This window comes from Eucyclogobius newberryi, unplaced genomic scaffold (genome assembly GCF_026437365.1).
Source record: "Eucyclogobius newberryi isolate DKJ021-1_F unplaced genomic scaffold, fEucNew1.0.hap1 SCAF_7, whole genome shotgun sequence".
In the NCBI taxonomy this organism is placed as follows: Eukaryota; Metazoa; Chordata; class Actinopteri; order Gobiiformes; family Gobiidae; genus Eucyclogobius; species Eucyclogobius newberryi.
In genome coordinates, this window is record NW_027316389.1 from 8,963,308 (window position 1) to 8,986,997 (window position 23,690).

The 23,690-nt window shown below is 41.4% G+C and overlaps 1 protein-coding gene across 3 annotated transcripts in view; it reads left to right on the forward strand.

Annotated features, from left to right (window-relative positions):
- Positions 1–23,690, forward strand: part of znf423 (zinc finger protein 423) — a 126,422-nt gene that overhangs the window by 61,070 nt on the left and 41,662 nt on the right. For 2 of the 3 annotated variants that reach the window (XM_072434407.1, XM_072434408.1), the window contains exon 19: positions 4,268–4,288. The exons of the other annotated variant lie outside the window; for it this stretch is intronic. In XM_072434407.1, coding sequence (XP_072290508.1) covers positions 4,268–4,288 — 21 coding nt within the window. The remainder of the gene's footprint in view (positions 1–4,267; positions 4,289–23,690) is intronic. 3 annotated transcript variants of the gene reach the window in all.

Here is a 23,690-nt window from a genome sequence, read left to right on the forward strand (position 1 = left end):
ACACCAGCACGACCTTGTATTTTGGCAGAAAGATGTGTAAGCGTCTTTGTTCTTCAGGCAATTGCCTTGTAGGCCACCTCAGGACCACTCATTTTAACAGATGATAAAATATTGTATTGGAGTTGCTCTCACTTTTGTCACTGCGAGAATTGTCTTAAGTTGATTGTATGATTTTGTATTTGAATATGCAGCAAGTGAGACTATCTGAGATCTGTATGTCTCCGTTTCCTTTGTTTAACATGTTTAAAAAGGTGTGATATCAAAAGTAGTCATTTTCTGTTGCGTAGGATATACCATAAAAACCGGGGCTTACGATTTCCTGTGTTTTGTGTGATTTTGATTTGATTTTTAGATTAAAAAAACAAAAACTAAATAACACACTAGACATGATAATGGCCATGTTGGTGATGCTATAATTTGGTGTTTTCGGTTCACAAGATAATTATCCGAACCTTAAGTGCACAGGCTACATACCCTGTTTAAATAATTGTAACTTTCATGGTTTGATCATTGCAACAATTCAAATTATAATTTTGATGCTATTGTTATTAGTTGTGCATAAAACTCCATACTAATGATGTGATAAGTTCAGCCAAGATCTGTTATTAGACTCCGGACATTTTTATGTGCACTCTACCAATCTGCTGCATTTGCATTGCTGTCGTCATGGAGATTAACGAGTGGGACCCCTGGGGTCTGCTTGAGCCCAGACCTGACAGGCGATCCCAGAGAGACTGATGCACAGTGTGTGTGTTTGTAAGCGCTGACACAGCTCTGAGTCGACTGCTAATGTCTGGAGAGCTCTGAACACGAGTACAGCTGGAGTAACTTTTCCTCTGCTCCCTGGGGCCCACAAACACACCACAAGTATAGTCGTGGTCATCTTTTATTCAGTTTACCGCTTCTTCTGGCCCCATGACCTCGCTCTCACCCGCGTTATAAACAAGTGGCTTCTCTTTTCTCCTCTGTGTTGTGCACTTCGTCTCCCAGTGCTGTTGCCCTGAACTCCTCCGTCTAATCCTCCATCATGTAGCACCGTCATGTAGCACCATCTCGCCTCCGTTCTGTCACTTTTACAGTCGCGCTGCCTCTTCACCTCCTCTGACTCGAACACGTTAGTCTGTCCTTGGTAGAGGTTTTGGGGTAATGATGTACCAGTGGTGTCTCTGTGGTGATGTAATAGCTTATCCTAAAAGCATCATATTTATCTCCATGGTAACAAGTAGGTGACGGCAGGCCAAGTTACTGGTCAGGTCTGTGTTAAGGTGAGTCTGCTCACAGTAAGGCCTTATTTAAGCAATACAAATCCATGAAATTGAGTAAATGCAAGATAGATACGTTTAATGACATTAAACAAATCCTTTTAATAAATCATTCTGGTTTGATATTTTCATTGTTATTACTTGCCTAATCTATACATTATTAATGGGACATCGATGGCATATTTAGGTCACTTTACTAATGGGTCATTATTTCAAGCTTTGATATGATAATTATGCTGTCAAGTAACTTAAATAAATAGAAGTACATTCAATTTAAATGTATCATAATTGGCTTATATACGATTTTCCTATAGTTTGCCAGGGTTCAATTGTTTCTTAAATGTTTTTACTTTTTAAGGTTTTTATTGCTTATGCACCTCACTTGTAGTTATTAAAACTTCAATTATACATTTCTTTAGAAATGCTTGCACTGATTTTGATTCATAGGGGGGGCTCTTCCCAGCCCCAGCTTCAACGCAGGAGTTAATTAAAGCTTCATGTGGTCATTGGCTGCAGTGGAGGCCTGAAGGGAGAGGACAGACCACTGCTCCAGAGGAGGCACACAGAGGTTAAAAGGGCACATGAACAGAAAAAGACTTCTAGGTGTTTTCAATGACAAATTTGCAATACCATTTATGCCAAGCGTCATTTTTATTTTCATTTTTATCACTGAGATATTGAATAATTATGCTTTATGCTTGTCTATAAGATTTCAACTAGTTATAGTCTGATTTTCAAACTTTCGGGTGTGTGTTTTGGTTTATGGAATAGTGGAATGAGAGACGTTAACGTATGACCGCACCCCCTGCCACGCCCACCCCAAATGTGTTCTTGTTTATACAGAAATGTCATTAAATTCCCTTCTCAGTAAAAGTCACTTTTTCAAACACAATACTTGTGTTTTTTGGGGGGAAAACACCCCTCCCCCACTTCCAGCTATATATCGTGCAGGCCTAATGTTCCTAATGTTAACGTTAACATTATTGTCATACACTTGTCTGTTGAACAGAGCCTTAACTCTCCATCATAAACAGAACTCTGTGGCACTTTACAATTCTCATGCAAGCAACAATATATAAATACTTTGCATTCACATATTTAATTAATTACTAGCTTTTTTATTGGTCAAATTGTAATATAAATTATTTTAAAATGTTGCCATTTTATCTGAAAAATGTGTTTATGCTGCTGAATCTGCTGATGCCACCCAGTGCCAAGGGGCGCATGGGCCCCAGAAAACACCAACATTTATTATTGTATTTTTTTCCAAGGAATTTAAAAGAGACGTTTTGGTTTGTTTTATTTTTCATGCATCAAACTTTGAAGTGACAATCACATGTTGATTTTACTATTCCTTAGTGTGGCAGGCTTTTCTCAATAGTTTTAGATTTTCTCCTTCTCCTTTTCCTTTTTATTTTATATTTTTCACCAAACGGCAATGACTGAGTTTAACTCAAAGAATTTGATGTATGTATACAATACATTAAATCATGTAAATAAATAAATCATGTGGTTAGTATCATACTTATGATACTAACCACACTAAACAGAAGAGCGTTGTGTTCACCCCTTGAGTCACCTCTTTGCTCCCACATTTTTTCATTGTTGTGGGTTGTGTTGGTTTTGAGTGTGTGTGTGTGTGTGTGTGTTAGAGAGTGTGTGTGCATGTGTGTGTGAGTGCTCTGAGCGTGTCCCACCTGAGCATGAGGATGTGTAATCACAGAGCTGGCTGTGTTGAACACTGCTGAGCAGGTGGGAAAGGCGCTGAAGGCTGGAGGAAATGGATCTGAAGGCAGAATATAGGCACTATTTATTTGTGTTTTTGGCTGGGCTCACTTGGGGGGAGACTTCTCACAAAGCGGAGATGTGAGGGGGTTAGCGCGGAGATGAGACATGACAGAAAAAGTAGTGAGCGCTGGAGCGGAGGGTGGTGCAGCGGTGCTGGAGTAGAGCGATGACAGTCAAGTTTTTATCTCTGCGTGGGTACTCTACTGTGCACTTTTCCTGACAGGGAACACCACGCAGGAGTTTACACTTACAACGCTAGTAAAATGCTCTCTTTTTCAGGGCATTATTTCATCCTTTTTTTATTTATATGCTAGACATTACTTTAACCTTTTATTTATGTTAAACATATCCTATTGAGTGTATTATATGCATTTATGTATATAATAACATGGTGTGGAACAACTGTATCGATAATATAATCTATCGATGCAATATTATACTGAGTGTGGTTAATTTTATGGAAGATATAGAGGCTTTACAATAAGTGGATGCAAACAGCAACAGCAAAGACATAAACAATAAATGAGCACATTGCTTTCATCTAGTGTTTAAGGACCTCCACCTCATCAAAGTCTTAATTGACAGATTGTTAGATTTTTGCTACATTCACCTGCACAACCTTTAGTACAACAGCTAAGACTTAGCTTTAGTGTAATTATATATGTGTCAGCTTTAGTGTAATTATATATGTGTCAGCTTGTAACAATGTGACACAGGGAGTGTAGATAGACTTGTATAGGTTTTATTCTGCTCCACTCAAATAACAGCAGGCGGTTTTAGTCAAACACTAACTTCACATTTTATTTGAGATCCCCTAATAGAGTCTAGAGCGTTAGCGTTTCCCATTTCTTAACTATTATTTACAAGTTGTCAGTTGTTATTAAGTGAGCCAAAACGGTTCAATAAACTCTATCTAATGTCACTTTTATGTTCCTCCCCTCAATAGATTATGTGTTCACTCAGTATGTTTGTGTGTAGGCACAGAAGTACTGTTGTAAGTCTAACACAGTATATTATGCATATTCCCAGAACACTTAAGTGATCCGTTCACTTGTCTTTTGGACACTAGGGTCACTGAAATATGACCTTGATGGCTTCATCATGTTATGAGCACAGCTGAGCGGTGCTCTGCATGTAAACATGCTGAGTGAAAGTCTTTCTAACCCTGCCCATTTTCTTGCTTCCCCATCCCCACCTGCCTATTGGATGGCCCATAGATGAGCCCACCTGTCGGCAAGGTTTGTTTCCTTTCTGTACCTTTAGCCTACACTTTGAGCAAGGCAGCCTTCCCTTGTCCCACTGCTTGTCCATTTGCATCTCATTAATAAACATTTAGTTTTTTGGAAGTTTGAATAAAATAAGAATAAGAAAGAATAAAAGAGCACATTTGCATGGAAATGGGAGGCACATATTTAGGTTCCTTCATTGTAAATTAAATGACACTGTTCATTAAGAATGCATTTCAATTGGACTCATTTTTTTTTCTTCAAATCTTTGCACAATTATCCCTCACCTCAGTCCTCAGTCTACTCGATCCCTGCTGCCAGCTGCATGCTTCATTGTCCTTCCCTCCACATACACACTGGCTCACACGTGCACACACGTGCACACTCGCACACACGTGCACGCACTAGCAGCACAATAGCAAATGCCTGAGGTATCCAGTGGCCACTCACCTGGATCTAAGTGCTCCCTGTGGAGAGTGCTGGCTAATGATGTGTCCTCAGCATGAGCTTTACTTACCTATTTACATCAGTGCTCTCTAATAGTGTCGAGACGACTCCTTAGCATCTAAACACATGTGGCATCAGAAGGGCGAGGAGCTATGGTCCAGCTCATTGTTTTTTCAAGTTCAAGTCAATTCCAGCAATGCTATTTGAGGTTAAAGCTGTTACTATTTAATAAGATAAGATAAGATAAGATATTCCTTTATTGTCCCACATGGGGAAATTTCATTGGTGCAACGCAGGTAGATACAGAGGTAGATACAGAAGAACAGAACACTTATAGGAAGTCTGAAAAATGCCTGAGGTATCCAGTGGCCACTCACCTGGATCTAAGTGCTCCCTGTGGAGAGTGCTGGCTAATTATGTGTCCTCATGATAATGATAATATTAATATTACTATCAATACTAATATGAATAATACTACTACTAATCATAATAATAAAGCTGTTATGATGGAGAAGGAATGGTAATAACATACCTTACCATTATGATAATAAATAATGATTGTCAATGGATGGTAATAAAATAAAAACAATAATTTGATCGCACAATATTAACATTGTAAATCTTCTCTCAAAACTGTGGTTTTCCGTCAGGGCATTAACTCAAAATGTATTTAATTTTAATTTTGTAGCTGGAGGTCAGAGCCATTTGAGAGCACTCTCTCAGGCTTGCCTATTAGCCCGCAGTCAAATGTGTGATGTGCTTGGCTAGTAATGTCTGTCTACTGTCTAAGCAGGCGTCCCCAGGGCTGTGTGCCTCTGAGCGTCCCCTTCCTTCCTCCAGTGCACTTCCTGTTTTGCACACGCACACACACCTCAGCCCTCGTGTGTGTGTGTGCGAGGTAGTAACCGGGGCCTGGTGCGGTTATTTTGTGTCACTGAAGACTTAATGAGCCGAGTAAGAAGCTTTTAGAGTCAATGGAGGTAGATAATGTGGTTGAGGGTTCACTCGTGTATGTTAGCGAGCGGGATGTGTGCGTCTTTGCCACTGGCTAACGTCGTAGTGGCTGTGTTCCTTCTGCCCCGCTGCACCTGAACTAATAAGACACACTCTACAGGGCCGGTGTGTGCAAATGCTTTGTACTGAGGCGAGCTTTTCATTCACTCTAGGCTAATTTACCTCTGGGTCAAAACGCTAATTGCTATATCTGTGCGCTACAGAAAGAAAAGCCTTAAATTAACTCCATTAAGTTACGTTCCAAGTTACATTAAGCCTATAACATTCCTGAAAATGATTTGAATTAGGTGCTAGCTGGTTATTCTTCTCATGCGTTTTGAAAGTTTGTAAAGAAGTTTAACGATGGGAAGTCTTTAAGCTATGAAAATATTCTCCAAATTAAATGTCTCAAATTTGTCAGAAATCTTTTAAAAGTGGTTGAAAATCAGAAAAAAAGACGGAGACAAAATATTGACACGCTATTCTGGTAAACTTGTTTTTCCACTGCATTTCGAGTACAACGTTGAAATGACAAACGATGGTGGGGCGTCTTTAATGAGCTGCATCCTGAATCTGGTGTGTGATGATGGGAGCATATGAACAGATGATGGGACGTCCCCCCACTTTCTCCTCCCCCTCTGGTCTTCGGAGTTCCCAGTCTCTCATCCATCCTTCCATCCATCCTTTCCTGCATCCTTCCCTACCCTCTCTCCCTCGTTCCCTCACCACCTGGAGCCAGCGAGCCGTGGCACCCGAGGAGGGGAGCAAGGAAGGGAGGGAGGAAGGGGGGGTGTGGCATGATGAAGGGACAAGGGACTGAGGACCGGGAACACCACAGAGGCCTAGATGAAGGAGACGAGAAGAAAGGGGAGGATGAAAGGCCAAAGATGATGCACAAACAATCTTTCTCCAACCCTACTTCATGTCATTAATTTGTATTAGAGATTGGGATGGAAGATATTGACAAAAATGGTTCTCCCACTTTTCCTTTGCATTATCTCAATAACAATTTTCAGGCAAAATTAAAAGAATGCATCAGGAATGTGCTGAAATGCACTAAATATCTTGTTTGAGGTTCAAGTGTCGCACACAATTAAAATGGACCATAACATGAACACAAAAGAGCAGAAATATAATCTATAGATATAAACCTATAGTGTCTTTTTATGGTGGTAATAATTTAGACATTATACTCAATATTAAAATTTAACTCCAACAATAGCAATATTATTCATTTTTTGGTATATCCCTCACCGCTCTGCGAGATAAAGGTCTTTCTTCAGTGATTATTCTAGAGGTATTTATCTATGTTTTATTACATGTTTTCAGATTTGTATTTGTTAAATAGTGGTGGCAAGTACAAAAGTAAAAGTACTGTACTTAAGTAATATTTTTTAGCTATCTGTACTAAAGTTTTCTTAAGTCTTTTCCATTGGATATTTTTGTATTTTCATTGGATTTGAGAGCAGGTTTCTGTACCTTTCTACTCTACTGTAATTTTGCACTGGACTAAAAAGAAAGTATTTCTCATGCAATTTGAGCGTTTTAGAATGTTCATGTGACATCCTGACAAAAGGTATTAAGTTCAAGTACAAGCTAAGAGCAAACAAAAATACACAAATAAAATTCACCAAAGATCATCACATTAGACACTCAAACAGTTCTCAAAATCTGTGTGAAATACATTTAACTCTTAACGTAAATATGTAAACTAGTACCTCAAAGATTTGGTTTTATTAGACTGTAGAGGACAGGGTGAAATGGGGAATGAGAGAGAGGGGAAGACATACAGTAAATCACCAGAGTTGGGATTTGAACTCACAACACTGCGTCCACTGCTTTCTTATATGCTACTTTTAGTTTTACTTGAGTAATCCCCCCCCCCGCCCTCTTGTATCTATACTTTTACAAAATGTAGTTCTTTTTCCACCACCGTTAATCACCAGAAAACCTAATAAGTGAATCAACGTAGTCCAACATCTCAGAGCATCTCAGTGTTTGAAGGCCTTAGTCTCATATCAAAATGAGAATCAGAAGCTCAAACTGCTTTAAATTGCATTCCTCTATAGTATCGGCACATTTTTTTCCCTCCTCGCCGTCGTTCAGTATCTTGTCAATACGAGTTACCGTTTCTAACCTGCCAGTTCTTTTCTCCCCGACTCAGCCTTTAATATTTAAGGCCCCAGTCATTGTTTTTGTGTGTTTGTAATGCTGCGAGCGTGCCGCCCCCCCCCTGGAGAGCTCATTTTGTCGTCTCCTCGCTTGATTTACCTTCTTCTTCTGCAGTTTATTACCAGTCATTACAAGCTGTTTGGAAACCTAATAGGACACAATGACAAATAGACTGGGGGAGAGCCTTCTAGGATGAGATGGTTCGTATGTGCGTGACACGTTTTGAAGTTTGCCTGGGAGAGTACGCGAACATGCCACATCAGCTGCCTCCGGTATACTCCTTGTCAAGTGATGTCTTTGTTAGCTCTGTGAATTTTGTGTGTGTGTGTGTTTGAGAACGCTGACCAAAATCGGCGCCGTATAGCCCCCCCCCTCCTCTGCTGCACCTCCTGTGTGTGTGTGTGTGTGTGTTTTTTTTTTTTGTGTCTTTTTTTTTGTCTCAACCCTTCCAGGTGTAGCTCCACCAGCTGCTAAAGAGAACAGGCTCGCTCTATCTCTGCTGGCTAATTTTCACAAGACAAACAAGGCGCTCTGGCTTTACGCGCTTCATAAACAGGGGCCAAGCAACAATTAACTCCCTGCTTAATTCACTAACTATTCTGAATTCATTTCCTCCAGTGACAGGCACATCTGTCACAGCGGTGCGGGTGTGACGGGGTGTGTGTGTGCGCGAGCGGGAGGACGGGGCTGTTCGGTAATGTAATCAGGCCCGATGTATAAGTGGGCTAAACTGATCATCATTACGCCGTTAGAACTGCGCGAGCGCCGAGGGCAAAGTTTGACTGGTACGCGAGCTTAAAGCGTGTGGGATGTGCAGTAGAAGTTGTAAGTGATTTGAATTGTTGCGCGCGTGTGGTTTGTAAGGCTGTAGGTTTAAGACGTGTGACTCTGCGCTTCGATCGGACGGCGCTTGGAAAAACTTCTCAAACGCATGAAGTATGTGTAGTATTTTACTATAACGTTGTACCAAAATGCACTGACAAAAGCACAAGATTACAGATGTTTATACAGAAAATGTTAGAATTGTGCGTGTATAAGAGGTTATGCTATTTTCTTGATCAAGTTTCTTCTATAGTTGTTGTCAAATGATGCATATTATTTAAATTATCATTGCCACATCTGCTATTGTTTTAAAATGCAAAAAACAAAAAAAAAACATACTGAATTAATTTGCAGTCTTTTAAAAGCTTGAATAAAAAATATAAAAAATTCTAATTGCTGTTGATAATGTTCCTCAGTTAAAAATGATTCTTGAAATGAAGAAAATGTTGAAGAAAGTAGTCCCTGTTTGTAGACGATTTAGTAATAAGTGTTGCATTTACTCCGAGAATATTCACTTGCTCTTCGTGACGAGTGCAGCAGGCACAGGAGAGGAATGGAGATGTAAAGAAAGCAGGATGCCGTCAAGAGAAACTGTGATTCCAGATGAAGTGAGTTAGATTCGTACTGATGTCTGACAGCAGGAGCCCCGAGTTTCCCGACGCCGTGACGAGAACCGTAAACGATACAGCGCCACAGACACAGACGCGTGGACCAGTGAATGGAGATCAATGGGCCGACGGAAAGAGATGCGGACACTGGGGCACAGGACGGCGGCGGACCTGGTTTTTTTTTTTTTTTTTTTTTTTTTTTTGGGCCCAAGCTCAGTCCTCTCACCGAGCAGCTGGACTTCATTAGTGGCTGGTGTTAATTACTGGGACGAACACACAACAAGACACATCCACACACACGACACAGGCTGCGATTCAGGGTCACCTTCCCTAGCCTTGTTTGAACCGGCAGCGAGCGAGCGAGGGAGTGCCAAACGGACAGAGGAACACAAATGTCAGCTCGCCGTGGGAGTTTTGGGTGTAGTTCACGGTAGTTTGAAGCAGATGTGCGCTGGCCGGCTGTCGGAGGGGCAGGTGAGCGCTCGGCTGACACACTTTAGACCAGTCAAGAGCCCACATGCTTTGATATTGTTCTGAAGTCGGATTATTGTGGATGGAATTTTAGCTCATTTATTGTGCCTCACCTCAAACCTGACAGCTAACGTACAAATACCGGTACATGGTGTAAGAATGGAATTGGCCTGACATTTATTATTTAAATTAGGGCTGCACCATTTTGGAATATGTTCAATATGCGATATGACTGTAACGTTAGTGACGGAGCTCCCCCTGCAGCTCCCTCGTGAAAATACACTTTCAGAAAACCGACCCAAGTGTGTTGATTTTTCGTCTTCCCGTTTCTTCCTTTTTTATTGAAATAAGTCAATATAATCGCATACAAAAACATTTAATTTTGCCAAATATGTAAAAGAAGAGCAAGGGTTTTCCAGGTGGGTTGTCTTCGGGTCGATGTCGGACATGTTGAGGCGAAGACGCACACTTCAAAACACCAACAATTTATATTTAGTCATCATTGCGATACATGTTTATAATACATACCAATGTAAATGTTCCACAGTATGGTATTACCACATTTGTCTTGCACTCATTTAATTACCGGTGTTTTTATCATTTAAAAATATATAAATACCTAGTATGACTCTATGAGGATATGTTTAATGCTGCACTGTGGAACGTCTCTGGCAAAGCACCAATTGTGTGTGTACTATCTCCATGGAGACGAGCAGGGGGCATTCCCTCCACCAGAAAATAATAAAAAGTTGAAAAAAGGCTGTGACTAAGTATTGTGGTACATGTTGCTGCATTAAGTAGGCTAATACATCTTATAATTATAGAGAAGACTATCATAATTATTACCAGCTCTATTATTAGGGTTTTGACTTGCAAAGCATCATGGGTAAAGCCTGCAAGACATCACATTTATAGACTTTTAACAGGCAAAGTACTAGAACAGGATACATGTCTGTTCATTGTGGTGGTTAAATGGTTCCCTTGCATCGATACATATCTTTGCCAAATAAACCTGCCATATCGAGGCCTCCTGCCAGCGGTTGGTCCATTACCGTTCAACCAGATTTTGTCTGACAGAAATTTACAATGCAAGCTAATTAATAAAGCTCGTCATGTCAGTGAGAGGCAGAGAAAAACTGAGGAACAGAAGCTGAAGCATTTGGAAAGAAAAAATGCAAAAAGCAATATGCGAATTTGCTCTGCCAGTTTGAGCTGGACAAGAATGACAAATGATGGTGTATTGTCTTGAGTAATATGAAGTAAACCGGAGGAATGCATTCGTTGCTCTGCAGTGAATTCATTAAAAAGTATTTTCATTTGTTGCTGTATTGTAAAGTCATAGAGGCTTTGACAAAAGGTTGAAAAGACCTCCAAGATCTACTTATGTACATTTCCCTTCATCTCAATAGTGTTTTAGCTCCACAAACAATGACATTTCCTCAATCTTTAACTTTTAAAATCAGAGGTTTGTTGTATTTCTCTTGTGGTAAAACGTCTGCTTAGACACTGTTAATGCTGTTCTAGTGACAGCTGTACTTTAGATGCCCCGCTCATGGCCTGTAGACCCGGATGCTCTTCAGCTCCTGGAGGAACGCTCTCTACTCTAGATGAACAGCTCTTCATCTGCCTGGATGAACTGTCTTGCTAGATGAACCACTCACTCTCCTCCTGAGTGGTTCTGGCTCCACAGGTCAGCAAAAGGAAGCTCGTCAGCCTGTGGTAGTAGGGTCTTTCCTGCACCTTGTCTCTTCCAGAGCTTTCTATTTTTCCCCAAAGGGTTTGGTAGTTTTCCCTGGCGAGAAGGAAGGCCTAAGGACATTTATCCTTTTGCTAATTTCTTGTAAAACATTCTTTAATCTGCTTCTCTGTCGCTGTCGCCCTTCGAGGCAACAGCTGTAGTGATTTTGGGCATTACAACAAAAATGTAAATTGAATTGAAATCCAGCACAGCCCTTGTACGTGTTAACTAACCTCTAACACTATTGCTGTGAATAACAGGAAGTAGGAGGAGATGCTTGAAGACAGGCAGCAGTACAGTGTGGTGGTGCGAGATGCAAAGCCACGCAGAGACGTTGAGGGTTTTTTCTGGCTCTTAATTACATGACACCGGAGAAACGGTACAAAGGGAAGAGCGACGAGTTCAGGCGACGCTGTAACGCTGGCGCTCAGATGCCGTGTCTCCGAGCACATGTAGACCCTCTTTATCGCAGTACAAAGACTAACACCTTCACAAAGAGACAGAGGAATGCACACATGCACATTGGCATGGACAAATCCATGCTTTCTGGTTGGCGTAATTTCCCTGGGCGCTCGGCGGGGCCCCTGGAGTGGGAGAGGTGACAAAGCCAGTCTTCTGCGGAGCACTTACTTTCTGAGCTCTGCGTCTTTGAGTCGTGTTTTTGCTCTTTCCCTTTTCTGTTTTTGGAAGAGTCCGTGTCGAGGTGCATTATTGAACCAGACTGGTACTTGTGAGAAATGAGGAGAAGAAGTGAAAGTATTAAGTGTTGTTGGAGCGTCTTAAAAAGGTGTAGGTGTAGGGAATTGACAGAACAACTGAATAAAACAAAGCTTGATTCATAATATAGTGGCCATCTTTTTCTTTAATCTAACTAATTCTACTTTCTACGGGGATGGAGGTTATTCAGTTTATCGAATAATTGTGATCATCAATTATTATCGTAAAAACATAAAAATGGTAATTGTCCTTTCAAATCAATCTATAGTTCAAAAATACACAAAGGGTAAACAGCTTTTTAACTGGCAGCTTGTGTCACATTTTGCACAAACTTGAAACATGGTAAAGACCATTTCAGTTTTACCACTGGTCACGGTCTCGGTTAAATCACGCTGTATTTTTCCCTCACAATAATTGTAACACTAAAATGTCATATTATTGCATCCCCATAAAAACACTATTTAAATGAAACTTACTACTTCTCAAAACGATGATGAAACACATCCACATTGGAAGAATATATTTCTTTTGAACATTCTTTTTTTATCACGATTGAATCTAAATCCCACACACATTTCAAGAAAAGCAACGCGCCAACTTTGAGCAAACTCTTAGCACGTGACCTTTTGTCCTTCACCTCTCATATTTACACCTCCTCCTCAGCACAAACATACGTCTCCTGGAATCAGAGACGGTAATTTGCGGCCCGTGCCAACCCCGCTAATGGCTGATGGCACCGAACAAAAGCCCTCATGCCAAAGACTCGCACTTTTCACACTGGTTAATGTCTTCTAACATGGACACGAGTTTTGAACACTCACTCCCATGTTCCCTTTGGCCGACCCAGTCCCGACACACTGTGGGTAATGTATGCCCGTATCGCGGCGCACGCTCTCCGCTGCAGCGCTCCCTCTCTCCTCCTTCTCCCTGTACATCTGGCACGCTCAGCTGCCGAGGAGTGCCATAATTATCCCGCCGGAGACGCGCAAGCGCACACACACATCCACCGGTCTCCCTGCTGCTCCTCCTTCACTACCGGGGCTTCATTAGACTCTGGGTATGTGTGTGTTGTGATGCATGGTGCTTTTGGAAGCTATCCAGATGTTTTTTTTCTTGCTTTGGAGTTGAGGAGCGGGGCGTGTCCAGATGCAACTGGCCAGCAACTGCATGCTCCGTCGTGCTGCTGGGTGCGAGGACGGGGAAAGGCTGGGTGATGTCTTATTGGACGCGGAGATTTAGTGAGGGACAGTTGAGGCAGTCTGTTAGGTTGAGTTTTGGAGTTTTCTTTTTGATCAAAGACGTAAAGCACAAACGTTACTGTCTACGAACACACAGAAATATTGATCAATTTATTCATCTTTATGTTTTTAGCTTCTTTTATTGCTAATGATTCGACTTTGGTCATCTTTAAAACAATAGGTTTGAATGGATTATGCTAAACTGTTAAAATGTTTTTGTGTATGGGTTTTTTGGCCAGTTTTCTCAACGATGGCACGTGACAAACTTTCTGGCCTTTCCGCACGTCTCTATGTTAAAGGTTCACTTTAACACGTATATGATCTGTGAGTGCGGTTGTAATTGTGGGTCTGTTTTTAGCTGTTCCCCTGTCACACAGTAATTACGGGCCTGTACAGGTGAAGGAGAGGCTGAGGTCGGAGTGCCGCTGCCTGGGGTGTCTTTGGTGGGCGGGGGGCTAAGTGAGAGCCGCTGTGACACAAAGAATAGAGCAGAGAATTGGGCGCTCTGTGTGATTGGCAGTAATTGTGTGTACTCTAATTGTGTGCGTGTGTATTCGGAGTATGATTGGCGTGGGCGTGCATGTGTGTGCGCGAGTGTAACTTCGTGATGCCCGCTGCGGTGGCTCGGAGGGCTGCTGCAGGTTTGATTCCCAGCGCCACTTTGTGTCAGGCTTACCGCCGAGCCAAAAGTAATCGAGCTTTTTGAAAGAGGCTCTAGAAACGCCTCCCACCATTCTATTTTCAATCTGGGCTTTTAGTGCCACAGGCAGAATAAAGCGCCGGCATCAGTCACCTGGATGGGCGCTAAAGACCAATCAGCTGACAAGCTTTGACTGTCTGTATGTCACCAAAGCAATAAGCTGATTGCAGACCTGCTGCACCAGCTACTTTTGACCTGTTAAATAGATTTAAAACTATTCACAAAGAATTGTCCTGGCCATAACATTTATTTAATACAATTTGACAGACAGTTTAACTTTGCATACCTCGGGTCTCATTTCATAGTGAACCTCTTTTTGCTACAGTGGCACATCCATTTTGATCTGAGCTGCACTGATAGAGTACAGCAGATGCAGGTTAAAATAGCCATCCATCTGAGTGCAGAATATGTTAAGTCCTGCCTGTGTAATGAGAAGCGTTGGGACCAGTTGATCGGGGGCCTGTAGTTGGTTTCAGCTCCTCATTCTCCTCCTCGTGTTGATCCCTGCTGCTCTATCCCACTCTCCATCATGTCTCCTTTTCCCCTGTACCCTCCAACACCATCTCTTGCTCTTCATTGTGTGTCCACTTCCCCTACGGTAACACTCTCACCCCCGAGACCCACACACACAGTAGCACACACTGCTACACAATGCTGGGGGCTCGGGCTGAAGCCTAATTTCCCCTGTGTTCTCCCTAACCTGGAATATCTGACATTGTGACACCACAAAGAAGGGAAACATGTGATTGCTAACTTTTACAGTCAATATTTTTCCACAAAATCAGGGCCTTTTAGACGTATGGTCTACTATATAGTGCTTTGTAATAAACCTGCTTTGCACGAAGGTGTGAACAATACAAGTCAATGACTTATGTTAACAAATTATATCCTACTCGCCAACTAATATACTGTATATATTTTTATTTTGACCAGAAAACCCTAATTAAAATCTATACTAGTAATTATACACCTGAGGTGCACTGTCTGACGTGCCCTGAACTTTCAGATTAACAAAGTTTAGCAACAGTAGATGCATATTTGCCTTCTTCATTAGTGCGCTGCCATCATTGAGTATTCCTATTGTAAGCCAGCGCATTATACAGTAGTTTAGTCTCTCCATCTGTCCAGCTGTCTGTAACTCTCTGTAAAGGGCTGCAGACCGCCCTGGATTGCACACTAAAGTTTGGACAAATGGTTGTTCAATCGATAGCTTCCCACCAGCAATATTTGGTATCAATGCATGTCCTCCTCATTACCGCAGCAGGCTGCCCTCTCCATGGACCTGAATAATTCATCCACACAAACAGGCGGCTAACACACACACACACACACAGACACACACACACACACACACACAGCTCCACACAGAAGCGGGCATCAGAGCAGGAGCTGGCCTGTGGCTGCCTCTGTCCATGCCTTTGGCCCCTCCTTCGTCTCTCTCTCTTTCTCTCCTGGTGCTCTTTAGCCCAGGGCCTTAGCAGACGTGTTCCTGTGTATTCTATTTAAACCTGTAAAAGTGGCCCGGATGTAGAGTTGCATCCCTCAGCACTTCTCCTGCTGTGGTTTTTATTTCAGCTTCTAATAATAACCTTTAGATGAGACCACACTTTGTAAAACCACATTTCTTCTTAATGACTTCCTCAGATTACAACATCGCTTCCTGGTTCAGACGCTATTAGTTGGTGAATAAATGGCTCACCTGTAGAATGGGCCAAAAACATTTGTATTGCTTTTTCCCCTTTATGTTTTCTACAGCTGAATGAGCCCAGGTTGTTAATTCCTTCCTTTTTAGACCTAAGGCAAAGTCCAGAAACCATAGACTATAGACTTTCTCTGGTAAAATGGCTTTTCAGTGATGTTCTTTAGTTGGATTTTGGTTCACTTTAAGCCATGCAACTTTATTAATGCCGCTTGAATCATAAAGTTTAACAGCCACGTGTTGTTGTAGCGGTTGGGCACTTAATGTCGTCGGGTAGTGCTTTGCAATGGCTTTGCTTTTGCACGGTGTGGGTGGTGCCGGGGCTGCGGGATAACATGTACACCATTCTGTCTTAATTACACACCACCTTACATGTTATATAACTCGGCCTACACCTTTGCGCTTGCTTTAGTATTTTCCACCATAGTATAATGATGCTATCCTGCAGCTCTTTGACAGAACCGTGTCTGGCTGAAAGACAGAATCCCCCGTCCGCACGAGTACATGGCGTCCAGTGTAGTGTGGGACGACTTGAAGCAAACTGGAGGAGGAAGCAACCTCTAAGGGCCGAGCCCGAGCGGACCAGAGTCAGCAGCTCACCTTAGACAAGACACAGGACACGCCTATGAGGGTAGAGAGAGAGTCACATATTTTAGCCAGAAAAGATAGATTGATTTATATAGGGCCATAACTGGTTGAATTAAATTAATGTTATTAATTAATATCTAACTTGCAAGGAAGAAAGTCTCACAACTATAAAAACTACTTGGCAAGCTTCTTATCCACTAGCCCGGTAGTCTGACTTTTTCTGATCGTTTTGGAGTTATTTGTGAATGCCTTTATGATAGCCACACTGTAACGGACAGGTACCCGGTTAGATTCCCGAGTGTAGTTTTCTCTGCAGAGTTTGCATGTTCTTCCTGTGCCGAAAGAGTCCCATCAACTACACAACAGCACACCATAGTCTATAATGATTTTGAACATTACTTTTGATGCAGTGGTGAAAAGTAACAAAGAACAAAATAAAAGTACTGTACTTAAGTAAAATTGTAGGTACTTTTTACTGTAACTTGACTGCACTCAGGAATCTGTACTTTCTACCCCACTGCATTTTTGAAAAAGACTTTACTCAGGGTTTGAGGAGTTATTTTTAGCACTTTCATGGTGGCAGTCTGTGTAAAGGTTTTGCAAACAATAATATATACATTCTATTCACTCAAATAATTAATTCCCTTTGCAATTTTTAAACAAAGATCAGCACAATTCTTCAATCACAAAATGCAATGCTTTAAAAGTTCTCTTTATCTGTGTGAAATACTTTTTACTCTTAAAGTAACTGGTACTTGGTAACTTGGGACTCTATATGCCTCTTTTCCTCATTCGCACACACCAGGCTGCGTACACTGGTGAATGGGTGAATGGTTCCTTGATGTAAAGCGCTTCAAAAGCCTTGAAGGTAGAACAAAATTCACCATTTCGCTGTGACCATTTCCTTTCTCTCCTCATCTGTTGCTATAGCGCAGTGTGTACCTGACTTGTTGCTAAGCGCTTGCCGGTCGGCATTGAGCCTCTTCAGTATGTGCAGCAGAAGCGTTCACTCAGAGCTGAATCCAGATGAGACGCTCCTGTTTGCATGTATGTATGTTTGTGCGCGTCGGAGGGTGAGCGAGCCCCCGGGCGCTACGTCCTCAGCGGTCGGCTAACGGGGCGCAGTGCGACCCTCAGCCCGGCCCTGATGGATGTGCCCGCTGCAAGTGTGCGTGTGTCTCGTTAGCAGGAAGCAGGAGGGAGGCGTGGGACCCCTGCAGTCCCTGCCCTGGGACACGCTCCGGTCCCAGCACCTGGACTGTCCACACACACTCACACAAACATGCAGATGCAGACTCCAGACACTGCTCTTCTTCCTCTGCTTCTCTTTCACCCTCACCTCTGCTTTGTGGCTGCTGCATCCACGGGCCGTACATACAGATCAACTACGCTTTATTAGTGATGTTTAAGTAATGATGAGTTACATGTAAGTCTGTCAAGATTAGAATATTATTGTTCAATTGTATCCGCAAAGAAATCATACCGTAATCGTGAGAAACGTAGGCGGCAATAATGAGTCATTTCAAATCAAATTATACTCCAAAAATGTCAATCTACATGTGAAGTACTTTTTATGTCTTATGTTTATGTGACCTGTTGATTTCATAAAGCTAGTGAGGTATGTGGATTTATTAGACTTGTGAAAGAAAGTAAATTAATTAAAGATGTTATTTCTGTCTTTTGTGAATAATCATAAATCTGTGATCGTTCTTCTCCAGTAATTGTAACACTACATTTAAAATAAACCTTTAAAAGGAAAACCTTTTATAAAGCTTTTTTTCAAACAAATAATGAGCTGCAATAGATAAATGATATAGAAGAATTAATGACCTATTTGACCATCTATCGTAGAACAAAAAAAAGACAAAACCTTTGTTTGTTTTAAAAGAAAAAGTACCGGTACATGCGATAAATATTGAGTCCTAATATACTTTTTCCAGATATAATTTATTCTAAGTCGATATAGTTATTATTACACACGTCCAGAGTCTGTTTGCACTGAGCAATAAAGGGCTAAATACAAGATATATAAGCAAATGGCCAATATCACAATAAACCTCTGACTGATAATCATTCTAATCTTGACGTTAGCCATATCTCAAGTGAGAAGGCAAAGCGAGACGAGATGGTAATTTAAACTATTTCTCAAACTAGAATCGGCAAACACAATTAGTCGTGTTCACTCCGCTTTTTCTAATTTATGCGCACGGAGTTGAAAAGCCGTTTCAATGTTTCAGAGTTGATGTTCAGAGGAGTGTGAAAGTGCTGCGTCCCATTGTCAAGGACACCTTTAATTACAACAGCAGGGATCCTCCTCGTGCGGGTGTCATAGTGCTCCCCACTTAATGTCAACTAATGAAATCGTCTGGTTTTGATTGAAAATTGTACATATTTTGTTAACATTTGATGACGAACTGATTATATTTTCCTGTAATAATATCAAAGGTGTCTGGACGGACCTACATAAAACAAGTAGCTATTGGCAATATTGAACAAAACAAATATATTTTTAACCACGATAACAATAGTCGGACCAATTAAATTCAATAGAAATGTGTTAAACATGTCTTAACGCATTTGCTGGGGTTTAATTATTGAATAAATGTGAAAAATGAATCTTATAAGTGCAGAAACATCAGCTTGTGCCCTCGTTTGAAGGTTTACAACATAACTTTGACCATTTTGTAGCATTTTTAATCACAAACAACATACTAGATATTCAAATGTCGGTTAAAACAAAACGACATTTGCAAAATTATCTACATTTGATTAATTACCTACATTTAAGCCTCATCATTATACATCGCTTTGAATCCGGCCTGCTCCAGCGGCTTCTAAATACACAGTGTGATGGTGACGAGTTGAACGGCAAATGCGGAAAAAGAAGTAGTTTTAATAAGTTTTCAAATGAATATATTTTCAACCACGATAACAATAGTCGGACCAATTAAATTCAATAGAAATGTGTTATACGTGTCTTTTAACGCATTTGCTGAGGTTTAATTATCGGATAAATGTGAAAAATGAATCTTTGAAGTGCAGAAACATCAGCTTGTGCCCTCGTTTGAAGGTTTACAACATAACATTTACCTTTTTATAGCATTTTTAATCACAACATACTAAATATTCAAATGTCGGTTAAAACAAAACGACATTCGCAAAATGATCTACATTCGATTAATTGCCCACCTCTAACATTTAAGCCTCATCATTATACATCGCTTTGAATCCGGCCTGCTCCAGCGGCTGCTAAATACACAGTGTGATGGTGACGAGTCGAACGGCAAAGAAATAGTTTTAACAAGTTTTCAAATGAATATATTTTCTGTGTAAAGGCATAATCATTCCCGTGCCAATCTACGGTGCAGTAGTCCTGGTTGGAGGCGGAGGTTGGGGGTTTATGAGTTGGCAGGCCGCACGCTGAATGGGTGGACACCTATGGGGACCCTCGCAGTCAGAGAGAGCAGCTGTGTGGCCAGTGGACTGTTACTGTAGTTCTTTGTTTAGCTCTGGCTCAGCTCCACCGCTCCCCGCCTCCTCCCATTTTTGATTTCTTTCACACTCGTTCTTTATACACGTTCAGCGCCGGTTTTTGTTCAAGTCATTTCATAAAAGAGTTTGCCCGCTGCAGGAAGACTGTGTGTGACTGAATTGAAAAGCAAACAGCATTGATACAAAAAGAAAAAAAACTATTGTGAATATCTCTATCTGCAAGTTTTTCAAATAAATTGATACTGATGCACGTGGAAATCATTTAAAAATGTGCAATACTTTTGGTTTTGAGGTCAAGGTGATGCTGCTGCACTAAAGATTTACACTAGATACACCTTACATACAAAGTATAATATATATATATATATATATATATATATATATATATATATATATATACACAATATTTAAAGGTGAATGTAATTAGACACATGGGACGATATTGATATTTTTAGTTAGTCAATAGTTATCATGGCCAAAGCTAATTGTGATTAAGGATAATATTACAACAATTATTAATCTCTGAATGTTATGGATATTCATTAATATTATGGATAAGTTCAATCAATAAAAATCAATATAGCTGTCTTAACTTTTAAAACAATGGTCTAGATGAGAAAATCATGTAGGAGAAAATGGGAAATATGGGAATTAGATTTGTCCCATCCCAAAAGGTAAAACATTTGAATATGTTGTAAAGATTGTTAGAAAAGCTAAACAATAACACAAGGTATATTCTGGGATAGACGATTCCAAAAACCAAAAACTCAAATCCTCACGTCTGTCTCGATCACGTTGCTTTATCTTAATGCATCTATACATTGTCTTAATGCATCTATACATTGTCTTAATGCATCTATACATTGTCTTAATGCATCTATACATTGTCTTAATGCATCTATACATTGTCTTGATGCATCTATACATTGTCTTTAGTCTTAAATAGTCTTGTGTGTCCCGGTCCTTCTTTGTCTGTCCGTGCTGTGGCCGTCTGTGATGTGAGCGCATGAAAGAAAGCATCTTCAGTCACCACGGCCATCAGGCTAATTACAGCAGCTTAAGTGCTTTACCCACGCTCATCACACACTGTCAAAATACACCACTGAGCGGCTGAGAGTGCGCGCGTTTATCTTTAAAGAGCATGAAAGAATCCGGTCCACAGCCCAGCCGGGTTTTATCCTGCTGCTGTTTGTGCAGAATACACTCCTCTCGTGATCGTGGGAGGGGCCCGGACACTTGATGATCACAGGACGTCAGTGCATTTATCTCTCGTTTTTCTTTTTTAAATCCTCTTTTTATTGTTGTTTTTTTGGACATTTACAAAAAGAAAAAGAAAATTCAAGTCATTTCAGCCCAGTCGCCACCATCTCTCTCATCCATTCTGCACATTCTGAGAGTATCCATCCAACATTTCCATTGTTGGAGTTTTACATCCGAGATACATTGTTTTAAAGTCAAATGGAAGACATGTCTGCCATTTTCTGTATTTATGAATATTAGAGTAACACATAATAGTGATGAGCCACTTGACAGCCACAGCTTCGCTAATACGTCCCTGTGAATAATGTGCACTTTGACATGACGACCGTTCATTTCTTATATGTACTTATAAGTTATTGTCATCCTGTGCAATGCAATGGTCACATAATATTGAAACTTGTCCTTTACCTAGTGTTTGTCTCGTTCACTTCTGTTTCTGCAAAGTTTAGTGATAGTTGCACCAAAATTGTACGCCTCCTTGCATAAAACCTAAGAAAAAAAGTGTATTATTCCCCGTATTTGCATTGTATGTATAGGCCTACCTGTGCTTGATTGGCGTTTTGCTTGCAATGCCTTTAATAAAATGCGGTTAGCGTGTTTATGTGCTCCCACACCACTGCTTATCGCCAAGAAAGCTGTAACTAATGTACTAATTGAGTTTAAGAACAGCATAACGAGGAACAAGGCATGAAAGTGTGCTCTCCTTGTCCCGACACATTTTTCAATTAGCTTTGGTCGGTGTAAGCAAGTTTTAAAGCTGCTCTTGAATAAATTGAGAGTGCAAGACAAAGTTGGCCCCTGTGACCTTCTTAATGTGGCGCGAGTAGGACGGTGATGTATGCCGGGACCGTCTGGAAACAGTGGAGTCAGTGCGAAACCCAGGAATGTACGTAGTCAAAGAAAATAACAAGTCCGCTGGTAAAAAAAGTGGCAGCAGGGGCCCGGGACAGTGAGGGGTGGAGGTCCCGGGCGAAGCCATTATTGCTCTCCTGTCAGAAGCAGCTGTCTCTTTTTCTGTGTTTTCCCATTAACCACAAGGCGCACCAACATGGGTTCTCCAAAGGTCAAAGATTGTCGTCAGCACGGAGTTCTACTTGGATTCTTAAAAAACTGAAAGATGGATCGCTGCATCTACAGAGACGACATGGACTTGGCGAGTGTCTGATGACTAAATTAAATGGGCGTTCTATCTATTAAACGAGGCATTTTGAAACGTATACGCAGCAGAGGGCCACAAACAACCTGACTATGTCGGATTATTACTTATTAAAGTGAAGTTTTGCATTTGATATTGTTTTGACGAGCCTCCACACCTTTAATAACACTTGGAACATTAATATTAGGTTGGTATAACATCACAATGCAACTAAATACAAAAATACAACTTTTTGTTGTTTGGACCAACCGCAGGAAGCCGGAGGGCCAACAGAAATTAGTCTGAGGGCCGCATTTGGCCCCTGGGCCGTAGTTTGGACATGCCTGGTCCAAGTCTCCGGTGACATATTTACATCATACGTAAAAGTCTTGACACGCTGCCTGTGATTATCCATCTGTAACTTGCATCGTAACTAAACTCGCGCTAATTCCTCGATCCCAGAAACAAGAACAAGCCGGGCGCTATTGTGAAAAGGGCCTTTTGTAGTCACTCCGCCATACTGTTGCCGTGACAACCGAGTGCTGACCGCCTTAGTACTGTAAGTTTTTGTTTAACACCACTACATTATGTTCCGCCGTGTGAGCCGGACCGCCTCGCTAACAGCACATTTCCCGATTCATATGATAAAGCCTTGTGTTTTCTCTTGATCTGCTTTACCTTGGAACAGCCGCCTCCTCCTTCCCCCCCCCGCTCGCTCCCTCACCCCCTCTGTGCTCTCAGTGGTCCTCCTGCCTCTCCTCGTCTCTCCATCCCTCCCACTGAGAGCAAATCCCTCTTTTCCGAGGTAGGAGTGCCCCGGCTCAGATTTGGGCCCCCCACACGCTCCCTTCATCAGGCCCCCTCCGGTCCTCCCTCCAGTCCTCCGTCCCACCTTCGCCTTTTCTGATGCTAAATTATGCCTCTGCCTCGCACGCTGCCTCCTCCAGTCGTTTTACATTTACATTTAAATGTTTTGCAATGAGCAGATGTTCTTATCTGGCGTGACTCACCAAGATAATCTGTACATCTTGTATCACCTGCCCAACAAGCACCCGACTTGATGAATGAACAAGAGGCGAGACATTAGCCGGCTGTTTGTAAGTTCTGGGAGACGTGGAGCGGAGATGAACTGGTCATGAAAAGACAGATGCTGTAGAGATGTGTTTCTAGTTTGTAAACAACTGGTCGGTAAATCATTCTACATTTAATATGAGATTGGGCCTTAGGTTACTTTGTACAGGAATTATTAGGGATGTAGGGATTATCAAAGGGTCCACAATATTGTATACCAGTACTATAATATGCATATTGGCCGTAATATCCTGTCATTCTTA